Here is a 19,084-nt window from a genome sequence, read left to right on the forward strand (position 1 = left end):
AGCCTCTTAAGACTGATTGTGTGTGGGATGTAGCTACTCCACTAAATTGTAGCGAGTCCACATACAGTATTCTAACTGAGAGTTCAGAACTTTGTTGCATGCTCAATTGGCAACAAGAGAATGCAGCTACAGCTACTGTGATGATTTGAATATTAAGTATTTTAAACACATGTGGTCAGTAATACCAATATCTTGCAAAACACTTTCTGTTTAACTTTACATCGTAACAGTTGAGTGTAGTCCTCCTTGACAAGCACTTGCTGTGCTGTAATGCATCACATGTATTCTGTTAATTCAATAGTGGTTCAGTATTTATAAATACTATATTTTAGTTATTTTAAGGTATATTATCAAAATATGAATATGTTCCTACATAGGTGAACATGAACATACATTGTGCTTATAACATACAGATGATCTGCTTATGCATTAAGGTTTTCTCCCTCCAGGAGAATTATTAAATTAGAATCCTCCTTCATGTCCTGGAATTTATGTATTGTGAACAATAATAATAATAATTATAACAACATTCAGAATAATAATCAAATTGATTTACAACTTTATCAACTTGATATATTAAACATTGTGAATGTGCTCTTTGTTTTTTTCTTACAGGGATTGCAGTGGATAAAAATGGCTTGATTTACTTTGTGGATGGAACTATGATCAGGAAAGTGGATCGTAACGGAATCATTTCCACAGTGTTGGGCAGCAATGACCTGACCTCTGCACGACCTTTGACCTGCGATACCAGCATGCACATAAGACAGGTAAAAAGCAAAAGTGACCTGTGAGTGTGTGTGCGTGTGTGTGCGTGCCTGTCTGTAAATGGTCTCCATTCATTACAAGTCACCTGCACCTATTCTGGAATTGAGCCACTGCCCATCTGATGTGGACAATGCAGTGATGTAATTCTAACATGACATTACATGTTAGAATTTACTTTTCATCTGATGATCAGAACTGTTCAGGACACATTCCTTTCTTTGAGATTCAACATGATAACACTTCTAGGATGCACAGGCCAAGCAAACAGCCTATTCCAAACAGGCATGTTTAGAACAGCCACTGCACTAGTTTATGGGAAATATACATATATAGTTCACAGTTCACCTACAGAAACTGTCAAATTGACCATTTATTGCTATGCCTCCTTTGGGGTAGAGAGTCAAATGTTAGCCTGTTCAGAAGTGGTTGCTTTCCCTGTATTCTCTGTCCTGAGGCAGCACAGGTCTGTTCTACCTTGACCCATTTTATGCTGCTGGTAAGCTCTGAAACAATGAAAAAGTTATATTTTCATTCATAGTTTTTGAATACATTTTTTATTAGATGTAGTATCACATCCATCATTTTATAAAATTATAATGAATTAGAGTAGCATATGAAGTGAAGGTTTCTCTGCCTCCCATCTTTCATCTCTACACCCAGGTTCGTTTAGAATGGCCCACAGATCTAGCCATCAATCCCATGGATAACTCCATCTATGTCTTGGACAACAACGTTGTGCTGCAGATCACTGAAAATAGACAGGTACTGTTTATAACCACACTGATACAAATTTGGTTGTTTGCAATAACATAAGTAAACCATATTAATTCTTAACTCATATCCCTGTATGTATGTGTTCAGGTTCATATCGTGGCAGGCCGTCCCATGCACTGCCAGGTGCCCGGTATAGAATACACTATGGGGAAGAGAGCCGTCCAGACCATGCTAGAGGGAGCTACAGCCATAACCTTGTCTTACAGCGGTGTCCTCTACATTGCAGAGACTGATGAGAAGAAAATTCACCGCATTCGACAGGTAATCTCAAGGGAAACTATTGACACATTCTTGTTACTCAATTTCCTGACTTTTAGAAAAATGGCCTGTTCGATAGGTACATTTGAATTATTTTGGCTCTAGAATGACTGAAATATCCATTGTGGTCGACAAAAATAAAAATTGTATCACTCTGTCTTGCAAATACCCTTCTTCTATCTTCAACAGACAATATTTTATTTCAGGAAACAAAAACAAGAAAAACAAATTGTATTATTTTTTGATTAGATAACAAGTGAATGCATTTATGCAATGTGTTTCTTTTTTTGATGACCACTGAAAGGGCTTTACAGTTCAGTTTAGCCATTCACCCATTCACCCACACATTCATACAGTGCATCTATGTGCAGCACTTTCTCTCTCACACATCACACACAGTCTTCAGGGGCAATTTGGGGTTCAGTAACTCATCCAAGGACACTTCATTGGACAGATTGGAGGAGAATGGGATTGAAACACATTACGTTTAGTGGAAGACTACATTAATACATACTGTACAGTATTTGCGAACCGCTACAAGCAGGAGTTCATTGTCAGTGTCTGACAGTTCGGCTTAACAATTACCACAGTGGTCATTAACAGATGGGTTGCCATTTATCATTTTATCCACAAGACTATGGATTCAATAGCAACTGCTTAAAAGAGCAGAATAAAGAACAGTGGCAAATGGCATTATAATGTTCAATGAATTCAACTATTTACAATTCAGCTATTGTGGATGTGATGGAATGTAATGAAAACGATTTACTCAAGTCCGTACTTAAGAAATTGATACCTCATCCTGATTACCAAGACGACTGAAATGTACTCTAAATGATACAATCACATTGCTCCTTTTAGCTGTGGTAATGTTAGCCACATAGTTCTTGACTGTGACCTTTTGTTTTATATATTCTTTAATATTTATTAATATATTTATTTCATATGTTTTATCCATATATTTCCCTTGCACTGACATCAGGCCAAAACTTTGTTCTCATACTTTGACCTTTGGTCGATCTGGAAAATAAAAATCAATTGCATGCCAGTTATGACTCTACCCCCAACCAACTTGCCAAGTTTAGTCAGAATTGGAGGTAAACTGCCAAATATATCAACCTACTGCTTAGCAAGGAAGTAGTAATTACACTCCTGAACAGGAGGAACGTCTACCAAGGGGATTGTTCTGTAACATTTGTAGCTTCAAATATGAAAATGATTTAAACCAAATTTTTGTCAGTCCTGACCCAGGGTCTGACTGTCGTGAGAAATGTATGCCAGATGAATGTCTGATGAACGATGTCAAAGGTTATTTTTTACTACCTCTGTCAAGAATGTTGGTTTTATGTATTTTTTGTAGGATTACATGAAAAATATTAAATTCAATTTATTGCACCAAATTATAATATATGTTATTTCAAGGCACTTTACATAGAAGGAGTTGAGCAGAGAAAAATTGTGAAATTTGCAACAAAGGGCATTTGCTAATTTCTTCTGGGAATAGTGCACCGATGTCAATTAAAAAAATTAGGCATATTTAATGGGGTGATATACAGTGTAGAGTGTACAATTTGGATTTGATCCAAATAAAACTCTGGATCTAGCAGATTCCAATATTTTTATCACGGGGTGGATCACTTTGCTGAAATGTATTTGTTCCACACCTGTTGTTTATTTTTGTAGCTGTAGTAATGAAGTTGACACTTATTGTTTCTGCTTCATTAACACTGTGTTAATTGTATTTCTCTTGAGCAGACAGACAAATGTAAAGCTTGGGTTGGTAATCCTGGAAAAGATAGTTAGGAGGCTACACTTGGAAAAATGTTACTCAATTCGTCCCACCCCCACCCATCAGTCCTCTGGTCAAAGCTACACCCACAAAACACATGAGCGTGCACATCCTGACAACTGCTCGAAGACGATTTTTCAGGCAGGCAGGTTTCTTAGAAACAGACTGGTACACCAGCAAAGGATTTTATTCCATGTGAATAAAATGATTGTGGTGGTCTTTTCTTCTTTTTTTTTCCAGAGGACTTTATTTGTTGATGGCTGATCGGGATGTGAAGAGAATTTCAAAGAATAAGACAAAATGTTTGTCAGAAACAACTTACCAACCTTTAAGAGTAAAACATATGTTGCATTCATTTTCATTTACACTGTTGAGAACAAATAAATCATTCAGGTTATCAGAACACATTTTTCTTTTAGATTTCTACTTTAAGAACTGAACAATCATGTATAGGATTTTTCAGCTTTGGCAGAGGTATGCATTCTACTGTGAGTGACATTCTAGTTTGACTTAGTTTAAAAATGTCTATTTTTGGCTATCACCTCCACTAGGTGTCGACTGATGGAGAAATTACCCATCTCGCTGGAGCGCCATCTGACTGTGACTGCAAGGTACTATGCCACAACTACAAACACAGTTAAAATTAATGTGTGGCAGTCAAAACATTATATGCATTAGATTACACATAGAATATATCTGTGTATATGTATAGAAATATTATGTTTGTTCATAGAATAGAATAGGAAGCCTTTATCATCATCTTACAGTGAGACAAGATTTATTTTGCCACTCCGTAATGTGGATAGAAACATATTTAAATGAATAAAAAGACACAAGATAAACACACATTGCCCCATACATGCAGTCATAAATAAGAATATGTATGTTATCTAATCCCAATACAATACAGTGGTACAATGACCTAATTAAAAACATGCCAAGTTTGTGTCTCACTTCTTTTTTGTCACTCCTCTCCTCCCTCTGTCCTGCAGAATGATGCAAACTGTGACTGCTATCAGACTGGAGATGGCTATGCTAAAGACGCCAGGTTTAATTGCCCTTCCTCTTTGGTGGTGTCTCCAGATGGGACACTGTATGTCGCTGATCTGGGAAACATCCGCATTCGAGCCATTCGGCGAAACCAGCCGCCCACTGGTATGTACAGAATACACTACTACTTTTGATCGTAGCAAAATCAAAACGTTGAGTGTTTTTTCAAGTTAAAAGTAGCTCTAACCCACACCTCTGAATTTGTTTCATTTAATGGACCTCAGGTTTGTTAACTTCTGACTCCGGCCAGAGACGGCCAGAGCCGTGACAGTAAATTGTCACTGTATGAATTAGTGGAAGATACAGTAGAGGAAGCATCAATTCCCAGCGTGGAGACGATGAGAAACTGAACACTGAAAATCTCAGCAGCCCTTTGTAGAGTTATGTGATCACCATAGGTCCCACATCGTGACATACTATTCAAGTATGAGTCCCAGTCAATCCCATCAAGGTGGTTAAGACAAAGGTGTTCCATTTCCATCTGGTACTGGCTCATAGTACTCCAGTCTGTCTTCATGTGTGTACTGGATCAAAAGCAGATGTAATTGTTCCACCGACTTTGAAGTTTTAGTACACATTATTTATTTTGTCATGTTGTACTTATCACATCAGACACAAAGAACCATTTTTCCTGCATGTTTGCACCAGGAATCTGAAACTGAACTTTTTATGTTTGGAAGCTTGACATTTCATTCTACCAGGTAATACCTGGTATCTTTTTGAAACTCGATGGGCACCATCTTTCACCCTGACCAAAGCAGCATCATTAACATGATACACAGATTGGTGCTCAGTGGCTTTCTGTGCCCTTTTTCTCATTCTGTTTCATTTGTCTTCAAAATTAAGCTACTGTTTTAAGGAGGGTGAATTCCTTCATGGGTTGTTCACAGATTCAGTGTGGACATCAGATGCAGAACCTGCCAAGGGACATATTATCCTATTATTTTTTCTCCCATAGTCTACTTCAAATGGAGACATCCAGTTTAAAACTTCCTTGGGGTCCTCATTTATCACCCGGGAACAGGCTGGTAAACGTGTAACCCAGTTAACCCCTCTCTGCTGGCAAGATCATTCATGATCTTTTCCTTAGCACTCTGTGGGTCCTTTCTACCTTTCCTTGGCTTTGGGGGTTGGTACGGTGAACTCTCAATTATTCTGACTTGCATTGATTCCATCAGCCTTCACACTGCTCCTTTAAATTCTCTCCCTTGATTGTGCTGCAGAACTTGAGGTTGGCCATGTTCAAAATAGATATGATAAAGATGTTTTGCTATCTCTGAGCTGTCTTTGCCTTTCAATGGTTTCAGCCATGTGTATTGACTAAAGACATCAACTACAGTATACTGTATATATCTTCCATTTTCCCATATCAAGGATGTCTATCCGACCGGCAGGTCCTGTACCTCTTTGGCCTTAATGGGCCTCGGTATTGGTTTACTGCAAAATCTAGCCTTACTTAACCTGATCCCATCAACTCTAGTCTTCAAGGTGACTGGTTTCCCAGCACACAACAATGTCTGTCCATCCTGGCTTTGAGAATACGGATCTCTATTATGCCACAGCCTCACTAGAGCATTTTGTTTTGTTGTTGTACGTTCACCAACAGGAACATCGAACTCTCCCTTTAGTCTCTTTACTATGACATTGTAGACATCGTCAGACATTGACTGTTGTTGTCCAACTCCCATACATAAGACCCAATGGGTACAGGTCACAATAATGGTTACTTGCAGACCTATAGAAAAAAGTAATACATTTAAGTTAATAGTTTTCTCCAATATGGTCAAACTTGCAAAACAAAGGTCAATAAACAAGTAAATAAACTTGGACATTTGCTCTGAATGATTCAAGTGAGTACATTCATATGGTTTGAAGGAGAATGAAGGTAAACATTTTCCTGTCAGAAGTTGAGCTTGTGTTGTAATTGATGAGCAAATGGTTGTTAATATAAAGGTTTGAGTTTTTATATTTTTTATCTTTAAACTTTTCGTATTAGTTTCGTGATTGCTGAGCGTGCAACTGGTGGCTTTTCTGTTGCTGGTGTGTGTGTGTGTGTGTGCGTGTGTAAGGTCTGGTGTGATGTCTATGGTCTGACGCTCCTTGCGAAAAAAGTAAAAGTCACAACGACAAGCTGTGGGCCTATGCAAATTCCCCGATCCTGATGAACATGAATGTTTTGAGGGCTGAACAGTGCATCTTGTGGAGATGCATGAGATGCGTGTGGGAGGAGTTACATGTTTAATCCTTACGTTTGAAAGCAAAATCCTGCTTTGAAGACTCATAACATTTTATTCACATACCTTACAACATGATGCCTTCCACCTAGTGACTTCTGCAAACTGCAACCAAAAGGAGTTCTATACAGACAGATGATGTTCCATCCGTAGCAGTTTGCATTAGTTCAGAGGACTCACTGACCTCCCTAGTGTATTTATAGTATTTATATAATATAATATACATATATATATACTAGGCTAGTTACTCGATGTAGTTACCTATCATAGCCTTCATACCAATACATTAGCATGCGCCATGTAAGAAAAGATAAGACGAGCAAATAAAATATTTGATGTTGAAATATATTTATTCCCTTTTTTCAAATGTCCAAGCCAGTAGAGAAGAAGACATCCATTTTGATTGGTTATAACATGAAAAAAAAGTGCAACCCATGCATTTTGTAATAGCTACTGCATTATGTAATAACTTATTACAAAATGTGGACAAATTAATTACAGATTGTGTTCATGCTGTTTATTACATAATGCGGGTTTTATTATATAATGAAGTGAAAATGTATTACATTTTTAAGTTTTATTACATAATGTGGTGTAACATACCCTATGGGAAGGAGTATCTAGTCTGGGTGAGTGGAAGTCACACATAAAGATTATTATTTTCTTAAGACTGGAGACTGTCTACATATTTTATACCAATGCCAGTGACTGGATCCACAAAACATACAATCCTAATCTGCTGCTTCTCTTTAAACATTTGACATTCTTTTCAGCCCCTACACCTTGAGCCAGGCTGACATTGTACATAAGAATTTGTTCTTAATGGTTTGCATGGTTAAATAAAGGTTAAAAAAGATGCAGGCTATGCTGTATGTACACTTGATTAAATGGACTGTGCATTTGCAGTAAGTTGTTTGGGTTGAATAGTGACCATGTAACATATACTGTTTCCAAATTCATTAACCCCAATTGGTTCTGTGATGATACTGTGACTGAGTGACTCCATTTGTCCTTGTGTCATCAGGCTCTCTGGCTTCAGGTCCCAGCTTTTATGAAGTGGCTTCTCCAGCCTCTCAAGAGCTTTATGTGTTCGATGTGAATGGGACTCATCAATTCACCATGTCTCTGGTCACTGGAGACTACAAATACAACTTTAGCTACAGGTTAGTGAGTGTGTGTGCGTGTGTGTGTGTAATTTAATACATTTTTGCAATGTAAAAAAGAAAGTGATTAATGACTACATTTGCAACACATCCCTTGCAAAACCTCTCCTTATTCATCACATCTTAAATTTTTTTATTTCTGCAGTCTCTTTGTTTTTCTCCTTTCCAAATATAATCCAATTTTCACTTCATGTCATTTTCCTCCCTTCATTCCTTGACTCTCAGCAATGACGAGGATGTGACTGCAGTGACAGACAGCAGTGGGAACACCCTCCGCATCCGTAGAGATACAAACAGGATGCCTGTACGTGTGGTTGCCCCTGACAATCAGGTGAGTTAAGCAACTCTTGACCGAATGTATCTTCATATATTAATTTCAGCCAAAGACAAATTTGTTTTTCTTAAATCAAAAAAACATTCTGATGTATGTCAGATAAATATAAATCTTTAACAAAAACACAAAAGCTTTCAGTTATGTTCAAGTTTATCTGTATATCTCTAGTATGTCTGTCTGTATTTTTTAGTCTTGCACTACTAATGTCACACATTATCTTCTTATTTCTTGTTAGACTAGGAGAAAGGATCATGTTTTGTGAATTAATGATATATGGCTGAGGTGAATACTGGGAGAATCTGAACATGTAACCCTGCTTGTGTGTGTCTGTGTATATCTGTGTGTGTGTGTGTGTGTGTCTCTCTGTGTGTGTGTATTATCAGGTTATCTGGCTAACCATCGGAACTAATGGAGGTCTAAAGACTCTTACGGCTCAGGGTCAGGAACTGGTCTTGTTTAGTTACCATGGCAGCAGTGGCTTGCTGGCTACCAAGAGCATCCAGATAGGCTGGACTACCTTCTATGAGTGAGCAGAATTATTACTGTTTGATTGCATTTCTGAATGAATGGGATTTGATGGATGGATGGATTTTATGTAAAGTGCCTTGAGATAATGTTTATTATGATTTGGGGCTATACCAATAAAATGTAAATGAAATGAATGGACCTTTGGATTTTAAAGTTGTGCAATATATTCAAATGATTGAACGTTGACTGTTTTACAGCAGTGAAAAAGACATTTCAGCATTTTTGACAAAATGCATATTGTGATTGCTCTCCCTCAAACCAGCACAACTATATAGATTTAGGCATCAATGAAGTATGTTAAAGTAATGGTAAATAACGTTCATTTATTCCTTTCTCCCTGCATTCTCACTGTCCTTGAAGCTATGACAGCGAGGGTCGTCTGACTAATGTTACCTTCCCTACCGGTGTGGTGACCAATCTGCACGGCGACATGTCGTCAGGAGCTGTTGCTGTGGACATTGAGACGTCTGGGAGAGATGAGGATGTTTCTATAACAACCAATCTATCATCAATTGACTCCTTCTACACTCTAGTGCAGGGTAAGGTGCTTACACAAACATGCACGTGTATGTGACAGAGAATCAAAGATAGAAGTATGTTGTTCCAGCACAAATGATTAATTCTTTATTCCTCTGTTATACAAATAGTTTTCCAGAATATTTTTCTCTGGCTACGGTGAATGCACCATGAAATCACTGTCTCCATATGTACTAATCTGCACTTAACAGTATTGATAGAATATGACATTTCTTACTGAATTTCATTCACCTTACATAATGAGAAGCCATCATTTTTTATATTTCCTCCTGTTTAGCCCTGTCAAGCAATTACACACAGACTGTGTGTGAAAGAAAATGTACATTCGTGTATTTTTACAGGTTTGATATCCAAAACAGCCTGCAGCTCATTCAACTGCAGCTGGGAAAATTCATTAAGGCTGCAAGCAGCACTGAAAGGAGGTACACAGGCAGGACACTGGTTGATGAAGCCTTGTGCTGTGCTGTCGGCTGACCACGAAAATGTCATGTACATATAATGATGATTATTACACGAGGCATATTTCACATTGCCAATTGGTGGTGACATGACTATGACCAAACATTTGCTTGGTTATTTTTGGTTGAGACAGGCTAGAAAATTTGGCGCACATTCGACAATGTTTTTGAGTAACAACAGCCTCCCTGTGGTTGAAACACCGAGGTTTGCCAACTGCCAGAGCAACAATTACTGATGACAACTGACAATTTTCACAAAAAAACAAGCAATTTCCTGTTGTCAGTGGGTGAGGAACGACTATGATGGAAAATTGGGATGTAGATGTCTGGTGTCAGTCAGTTACAGCAACTTCCTTTGTCAATGCAAAACAATTACCCTTGTGTCCAGAAATACACCATCTGATGAAAAGTCACAATTTTCAAAATATGTCATCATTAAGGTATTGAAGCTGTTTTCACCAAGTGTGTGGTGGAGGTGAGGGGGTAGAGCAGTCGTCCTCTTATCAGAAGGTCGGCAGTTCGATCCCAGTCTTCCCAGTCTCCTATTCCTCAGGGAAAGATACTGAACCCCAAATTGCTGCCCATAGATGCCCTGTATGAATGTGTGTGTGAATGGCAAAAAAAAAACTGTATTGTAAAGATACAGCTATATAAATGAATGGGGCAGATTAGACAATGTGTATGTGAGTTACAACAACTTCCTTTTCTCAGTGAAACATCACAATTGTCCATGTCACAGTGAAGATGCCATATGATGAAAATTGTAACTTTTCATCATCTCCATCAATCTGGATTTCCTTTAAAATCAGAGGTGGATGTGGTCAACTCAATAGGAGAACAAAATTAAACTAACTGCAGTTGTATGCTTCCGCCAACCAGTGCAGTTTCCATGTATGTATTTCTACATACTTTTTAATATGATATAAGGTCACTGTGACCTTTGACCACTGACACATAATCACTTAAAAGCACTTCGAGTGATCATCAAGACTAGAAAAGTGCATATAAATACAAACTGTTTACTATTTAATCTTTGAGTGACAACTAATCAAAAGAAATTTCCTCAAGCTGATTTTAAGATATCACGTTCAAGAAAAACATAGATATATACTGTGAGGACATTGTGATCTTGCCCTTCGACCTTTGAGATATCACGTTCACAGAAATGGGAGGTACAGACGGACAACCAGAAAACATTATACCTCCGGTGACTGTCTGTTGCCGGTGCAGAGGCAAAAATTGAATTAGGGGGTGCTATCAAGGTGGTGTACCTTACTCATAGCCAAACACTTAGTAGATGGTGCAATTTCTCTCGGCTGAATTTTTCATCAAATGCATTTTGGTCTAATATTTCTTTACATACAATACAAGTGTGTGAGAGAGAGAGAGCTGTCCCTCTATGTTTGTTTGCTTGTTTCTAGGACCCCCCTCAAATATGCAACATCTTAAGGGCCTATCCTTTCAACAAATCGAAATTGTAATTCATCCAACACCATTTTGTTCGCTTATCCAAAATTTGTACTAGATTTGTTCGGTGCGGTGAGTTCATAAAAACACAAGATTTGTCAAATGTGTAGATATGTGGTCGTTAATTACCATTTTATATGTCCTTTCGTGTTCGTCACCCTTTGTTTTTTCTGTCATGAGTATTTTATGGGGATTTTGAATAAATTCCTTAAAATATAATTTATCTGAAATATTGTTATGCTTCTGTCATGATAATTGTCTCTGTCTTTCTCTTATACAGACCAGCTTCGTAACAACTACCAGGTGGGTAATGACCATTCACTGAGGGTCATCTATGCCAATGGGATGGACACACACTACCAGACAGAGCCCCACATATTGGCAGGTATGCGGTTTAAAGCACATCACCCCGATTATGTAAAGTAGACTAGTTATAGGTTTCAGGTCAACTAGATGATGTTCCATACAAGTTGAAATCTTAAATTGTTAAAAGGCTTAGTCTGTGCAGTGTGTATAAACTGTGTGCATTATGAATTATATTTAAATATTTATCATCAGATTTTCATATGAATGGAAATTTACCATACAATACCCTCACATGAGGCCTCATTTATAAAAATACACAGGCGTCATACCAAAAATTTGCATGCGCACCAAAGCCAGAAATGGCGTATGCCATACGCATCAGATTTATAAAAATGTGCTTATGCATTCCTGTCTCCTTTATAACTCACAGTCCGCCTGGAAATGTGAGTTAGTGGATGTGCATCTTATCCAGCCCTCTACACACCCACATTGACCTCATGAATGTTAAGTGATCCGAAGATCAATTTGTTTTTATGGTGAATCATTACACCAAGGAAGAAGACAAAGGAGAGCAACACCTCTGACAGTCAATTGAAGCAATTTATGGATGCATGTTGTGCTTCTGTGCTGATCGGCTCAGTGAGGTCTTCACAACTCTCATCCAAATGTGTGCAGATAGTGGAAAGATACCTATTGTATGGAAAACATCCGCTATAATACCTATCCCCAAAAAAAAAAATCATGAATTCCAAAAAGTGAATCCGAACCAGTTGCTCTTTCGTTTTTAGTGAAAAAAAATCCCAAGTCTCATAAGACGTGACAGTGACACCAATCACAAAGATAATTGTTTGAGTGGTTTTAAGCTATTATATGTACCTTGAAAAAGTGTGTGCATTGCCACAGATGGTATACAACCCATCCTTGATTTTGTAATAAGGTTAGAAACAACCTAAACATTTCAAAAGGTCAATTTAGGAAATACAGGGACTGACTGAAAAGAATTGAACTGTCGGATAAACTATATGATCAGCACACATACCGCTCTTTCATGTTAGCACATATTGATTGTGAACAGCTGCTTTTTTTGCTTTGGATATGCTTTAGATTGCCCTGTGCCACAATAGTGTTGGCATTCTTTTTCATTTCCCTCCCTAGGTGCTGCTAACCCAACTGTAGCCCGACGCAACATGACACTTCCGGGAGAGAATGGCCAAAACCTGGTGGAGTGGAGGTTCAGGAAGGAACAGACACGAGGAAAAGTCATTGTCTTTGGGAGAAAGCTTAGGGTGAGAGGTCTTCTGCTAAAGCATTCCATAAATACAGAACAATAGAATGTCTCAGTATTTCTATTATCCATGGTATAATAGTTTAGTGCTGACAGACTAGGGGTCTGGGGAGATTGTGGAGGACAGTGGTGATGTGGTCTTACAACATTGAGCTTCAGACCAAACACACTGTTTAAAAGGTGAAACTGTTTGTCCCAAGTTATGTGGAGTACAGGGTGCTGCAATTAAGTGATACCAAACACAAGAGCAAGTAATACCAAACACAGGAGCAGGAAAACCTATTTAGGAGTCATGAACAGAAACCTAATTGACGTGAAAAACTGCTGGAATGCAAAGGCAGCAAAGCACTATAGCTTTGGCTGATGAGTGAGGAAAGTGGACCACCATTTAAACAATGTTTAGAGAAAGCTCATGGTGTCTTAAATGTTTTCTGTTGTTCAAGCTGCAGGTCTGAATTGCACCTGGATGCTTTAGCCCCATTATACTTACTGTACCTGTAAGTCAAGTAATGACCCTCTGTTTTAGTGTGATAAGCAGAAATGTGAAAACACATACTGAACCTTGTATTTCCAGATGTATTTGTTTATCAACTGCAACTTTTGCTGTCATTTCTGTCTCCATTTTATGGATAATAGTGATACAGTGGATTCAGCTGATGTTTCTGGTGAACTCTACATTTCATGATACTCTTAAAACACATTTGTTTTAATGTTTGTGTTATAATGGTATCATTTATTATAATATTAGTTCAATTCAAGAGGTCCAGCTGGGCCACTCTTTTGTGATTGGTCAGCCACTTACAGGATGTGTTAGACACATTCCTTATCCAGACACATCCTACTCAGCTATGAACACTGCTGTAGCCATGGTTACAGCGGCCTTTGCTAATACCAATCCAGCACTTATGAAACACTACAGGTACTTTCTGTAGGAGAGGACTATGAGTCCTGTGTTTTTTTTTTTTTTTGCTAAACTACAGTGGGCTAATCCACACAGTGTTGGTTCTCAAACCAATACATGTCAGGGAAGTAAAACAACAAAATACAGCTCCAAACAAATACCTGCCATTAAATTAAATGAAACTACTTTAATAACTTTTTTCACCATTCATGCTATTATAACCAGTTCACTTGACTTCATCAGGCACATCATTCAGACACAAAATACATACTACATAACACGTTAACTGTAACGCTCCTCTCGTGCGCACACAGTGAGCAAGAGTTAGCACAGATAAATTAATGAATCCATCCGTTGTTTTGGTTGGAGGCAAAGTTATCAATGATACGCCGTTCATCCAAAGCCCCTGTCCTTGGCTTGCTAATGGCTAACAAGGCCACGTTGCTGCAGTGGTAATTTCACTTCTGACCATATCTGCCATTATTTGGAAAATCTTGTTTTGAATGTCTTCATGGGTGTATTTGCCATTCAAAGATTGTCTCTCAATTTCTTTGCTACCGTCTCCTTTTTATTGCAGAAGTGTATAATTAATATGTCTTACCTTACCTTTAAAGAGAATGAAAGGGTTATGCTGCTGTTTAATATTCTTGGACTATTACATTCACAAACAAATAGCTAGGACACCCTGTAGGAAAAGGAAAGCCCCCATGCAGTCACTTGAATATGCACAAAACCTCATAGAGTTTCTTTATTAATTGGTTATTAATGTGTTTCCAGGTGAATGGTAGGAACTTGCTGTCTGTGGATTATGATCGTACACTGCGAACAGAGAAAATTTATGATGACCACAGGAAGTTCCTGCTGAAGATCATCTATGACACCCAAGGCCATCCCACTCTCTGGGTTCCCAGCAGCAAGCTACTATCAGTCAACTTGACTTACTCCAGGTAAGCCCTACTGGAATGGGGTATTATAATTTTAGGATGTCTCCTGCACACCTCTATTTGTACTGAATGACTGTATTTTGCTGCAACTGATAGTTTGTCCAGCAACATATTTGTAATATAGAAATATTCAGAAGTCTATGTTGAGATATTAATTGAAGATTGCAATTATTGTCTAGTTTCCTATGCCAAGCAGTTCGTTTACTGAATTGATTTCCATGTGTTTGTTTACTAAACTGATTTCCATGCAATTCTGTTGAGGGTTTTGGCATAACTGAAGGAAGTATGGAGCAGATCAAGTTTTTTTTTCTTTGCTCTGTTAGAGAGATTTATTTTTCACTTTAACATTTTGAGGTTGTGTTTTTTGTTTTCCTGGAATAATCCATGGATCTTGATGAAAGAAATGTTTGAGGGACTGATATTGAGTGACGTGTGCAATTTGGTGCAGATCTAAATAAAAATCCTGATCTAGTGAATTTAAATTAAAGGTAATGTGCATGGGCTTTGGCAGAGGTATGCTCTCCACAAAGAGCCATTCTAGTTTTCAACAAGTTTAAGAACCCCTCTTCATTAAGATACATACTCACTGCTCAGTGATAGTTTTTAACAGCTGGAAATTAGCTTTTAGCTAACTGTGCTACAATAGTTTTGATTGTGGTCTTTTCCATTTCAAAATATACAATTCAATGTTAAACATTAAAAGTATAAACCCATTAACAAACATGTCACACCTCTACGTAACACCTCGATGTCATCAAAAGCTGAACAGCATGAATAAAAGTAGACTGTGAGAACACTTAGGATTGCATGAAACTGTCAGAAATGAACATGTGACGTATAAATGCCAAATGTGTCTGTCTGTGTGCGTGTAGTACGGGGCAGTTGACAGGCCTCCAGAGAGGTCCAACCACTGAGAGGTGGGAGTACGACAGTCAGGGAAGAATCATTTCCCGAGTCTTTGCTGATGGAAAGACATGGAGCTACACTTACCTGGACAAGGTGCAGTACACCTCTAAGGCTTCGATAAAGAGATTGTATCATCACTGTATAGGTATCACGTTTCATGTGTAGGCTGTATATAAACATTTCAATGATGTAGTGCCACATCCATGCACATTAGCTCACGCACAATAAACATGTGTGTCTCAAGGAGAACCAAATAGCGTACATTCATGCACACACACACACACACACACACACACACACACACACACACACTCACAAGCTCACAATCTCCCAAGCTCCCTTTGCTTGTATGGGTGTCATCCAGGTACTCCATCTTCCTCCCACAGTCCAAACACATACAGGTTTACTGGTGACTCTGAATGTAAAATTACGAGATGAATGTGAGTTTGAATGGTGGTATGTGTCAGCTCTGATACAGACTGACGACCATTGGTATTCTGTCTCTCACACAATGTGAGCTAGGCTTGGCTCAAACCCCCCAAACCACTAAGGGAAAGTGGTATAACTAATAAATGGATGACATTCACATGTATGCATTATATAATTACATATTCTAATCTGAATATGTGAAAAACCCATTATTATTATCTATTTTTATTGATGAGCTGATTTTACATGTGTGTGTGACATAACTCAATCATAATCATACAATTATTGAAGAGTACACTTTGCTGCTATGGCCTGACACATTTCACTGACTTGCTAATGCCAAGACCACTCTATAATTTCTCAACCTTATGATTCGGCACCATACAAATTTAATTTAATTGAATTCAACAGCTGGCCATACCATGCCCTCTACCATTGTTGATTTACACACACTTGCATCAAGACACGAAAAGCACTATGCTGGTGTCTGTGTCTCAATACTTGTCTTCATCAAAATATTTTCCTAATTCAGTGAAGGGAAGCTTTGGTTAAAGGTTTTCCAAAGAAAGTAAAAACCCAGCTTTCTAGTTGACTACCATCACATGTCATCTGTGTTATGAAGGGATGTCCAATGTTCCACATTGTGTAAAGTGTCTTGTTGGGCCTCTGTCTGTAATACTCTGATCAAGTTTCTTCAACTTTCTCTCCAACAGTCCATGGTCTTGCTGCTGCACAGCCAGCACCAGTACATCTTTGACTATGACTCAGGAGACCATCTGTCAGCAGTCACCATGCCCAGCGTGGCTCGACACACCATGCAGACCATCAGATCCATAGGATACTACAGGAACATCTACACCCCCCCAGAGAGCAATGCTTCTGTCACTGTAGACTACTCTGAAGATGGACAGGTCTGTATTCATGTGTGAGAACTTTCATTTCACTGCATTGAACTTCAGTTTTTCTTTTCTTTAATTTTCTTAACAGCTTCCTCACCACTTACGAGAAACCTGAAAAGATAGTTGTTTCCAATTATACTTTACTACCCATAATATTATTATACTATTGTAATAATTTTTTGTCACTCTGTATCTCCATCAACCTGCATTATACATATTTTTCAATCCCAAGTGTGACCATGGTCAGTTCTGACAGGTTTGGTGTCAATGGCCCTATTCATCTCTACTGCTTTCTTTCTCTCTCTCTAGCTCCTCAGAGTTGCCCATCTGGGAACTGGTCGCCAAATTCTGTACAAATATCGCAGACAGGTATTTATGTTTTTACAAATAAAGAAATACATAAATTAACATTTATCTGTATGGATTTTTATATTTGTTTATAAGTGCACATCCAATTTATAATTAATAAGTAAAATGTTTAATGTTGGTAACAATAAATCCATAAAGAATGCAAATTTAAATAAAGATGTATAATTAAATATTTGTAGTAAAACTAAGATTATAAGACTCATTTTTGATTTGTTTCTAAATTATTCATTTTTATTTTCTGAACAGTCAACTCACAAATGAAAATTTGTGATTTCAGATTTATTTTTCCCAATTAATCGAATCCAAATAAGATAATCAGATAAAGAGATCAGATGGAATAAATGCATCAATGCTCTGTTTGGTGTAAATGAAGTCCAAAGTAAGGACAGATCAATATAGCGAACAGATGGAGAACCTTGATGAAATCAGGCATATGAAGCAGCTCCAGCAGGAAATGAACAGAAAGTGATGGTACAGTGGATCCTGGATGTGTGGCAACAGGTATTATAAAAGGTCCTTTATTGTAAACACATACTGCACTCTTTTGTTTGTCACATCAGAACAAGCTGGCAGAGATCCTCTATGACTCAACACGGGTCAGTTTCACTTACGATGAGACCGCTGGTGTGCTTAAAACCGTCAACCTGCAGAGTGAAGGCTTCATCTGCTCCATCCGGTACCGTCAGATTGGCCCACTGGTCGACCGGCAAATATTCCGCTTCAGCGAGGATGGGATGGTGAACGCCCGCTTTGACTACACCTACGACAACAGCTTCAGGGTTACCAGCATGCAGGCTGTAATAAATGAGACGCCACTGCCCATTGACCTCTATCAATTCGATGATATATCTGGAAAGGTGGAGCAGTTTGGGAAGTTTGGAGTCATCTATTATGATATCAATCAGGTGAGACAGGATTGGAGGCATTATTTAAGTTACTTGTTTCTGTGCTGTGATGGATTATAAATCCTAATTAAAGTATTCAAACATAACTGCAAATCATTATGTAAGGGTTATGGTTAGCCAGTTATTAGAGATATATTAATCTGGTTTAACGCAGAATTGTTATTTAGAGGTAAAACTTCCTATAAAAAATCTAGTTGGATCAGGATCTAATAGAAAAGGGGTGGTCTGATGGAAAGAAATAGAAGTAAATGGGTCTAAATATAAATCTGGTGCTACAGTTGATTCTAATGCTACTGTGCTGGACAGTTTATCTGCTATTTGTGGGAGGGAGGTGATTTCTTTTTTCTCTGATGGTTTCAGTTTTATTCTTGAAAAAGGGTTAAAGGAGCCACAGTGCTGAAGAGGAACATGGGGTTGTTCTTGTTTTCTTCTATTAGTGATGAATAATAGGAGGTTCTGGCATATCAGAGGGCACGACTTTTGATATTGTAGGAAGACTTGCTGAACTTGCCTTCCCTCTGCCTCAGATCATCTCCACAGCAGTGATGACCTACACCAAACACTTTGACCAGCATGGCCGAATCAAGGAGATCCAATATGAGATTTTCAGGTCTCTGATGTACTGGATCACCATTCAGTATGACAACATGGGCCGTGTCACCAAACGCGAGATAAAGATTGGACCTTTTGCAAATACAACCAAATATGGTTACGAGTATGACGTTGATGGACAGCTGCAGACAGTCTCCCTCAATGAGAAGATGATGTGGAGGTAGGATT

The 19,084-nt window shown here is 38.2% G+C and overlaps 1 protein-coding gene across 11 annotated transcripts in view; it reads left to right on the plus strand.

The window, feature by feature from the left end:
• tenm3 (teneurin transmembrane protein 3) overlaps positions 1-19,084 on the plus strand; it is a 500,548-nt gene that overhangs the window by 475,369 nt on the left and 6,095 nt on the right. For all 11 annotated transcript variants that reach the window (XM_069529751.1, XM_069529750.1, XM_069529754.1 and 8 more), the window contains 17 exons: positions 616-770; positions 1,429-1,530; positions 1,630-1,803; positions 4,141-4,200; positions 4,582-4,744; positions 7,898-8,036; positions 8,262-8,367; positions 8,754-8,896; positions 9,259-9,437; positions 11,641-11,745; positions 12,822-12,952; positions 14,630-14,799; positions 15,669-15,795; positions 16,845-17,042; positions 17,340-17,399; positions 17,960-18,304; positions 18,832-19,076. In XM_069529751.1, the coding sequence (XP_069385852.1) occupies positions 616-770; positions 1,429-1,530; positions 1,630-1,803; positions 4,141-4,200; positions 4,582-4,744; positions 7,898-8,036; positions 8,262-8,367; positions 8,754-8,896; positions 9,259-9,437; positions 11,641-11,745; positions 12,822-12,952; positions 14,630-14,799; positions 15,669-15,795; positions 16,845-17,042; positions 17,340-17,399; positions 17,960-18,304; positions 18,832-19,076 (2,602 nt within the window). The remainder of the gene's footprint in view (positions 1-615; positions 771-1,428; positions 1,531-1,629; positions 1,804-4,140; positions 4,201-4,581; positions 4,745-7,897; positions 8,037-8,261; positions 8,368-8,753; positions 8,897-9,258; positions 9,438-11,640; positions 11,746-12,821; positions 12,953-14,629; positions 14,800-15,668; positions 15,796-16,844; positions 17,043-17,339; positions 17,400-17,959; positions 18,305-18,831; positions 19,077-19,084) is intronic.

Source organism: Paralichthys olivaceus, chromosome 8, assembly GCF_024713975.1.
Source record: "Paralichthys olivaceus isolate ysfri-2021 chromosome 8, ASM2471397v2, whole genome shotgun sequence".
In the NCBI taxonomy this organism is placed as follows: domain Eukaryota; kingdom Metazoa; phylum Chordata; class Actinopteri; order Pleuronectiformes; family Paralichthyidae; genus Paralichthys; species Paralichthys olivaceus.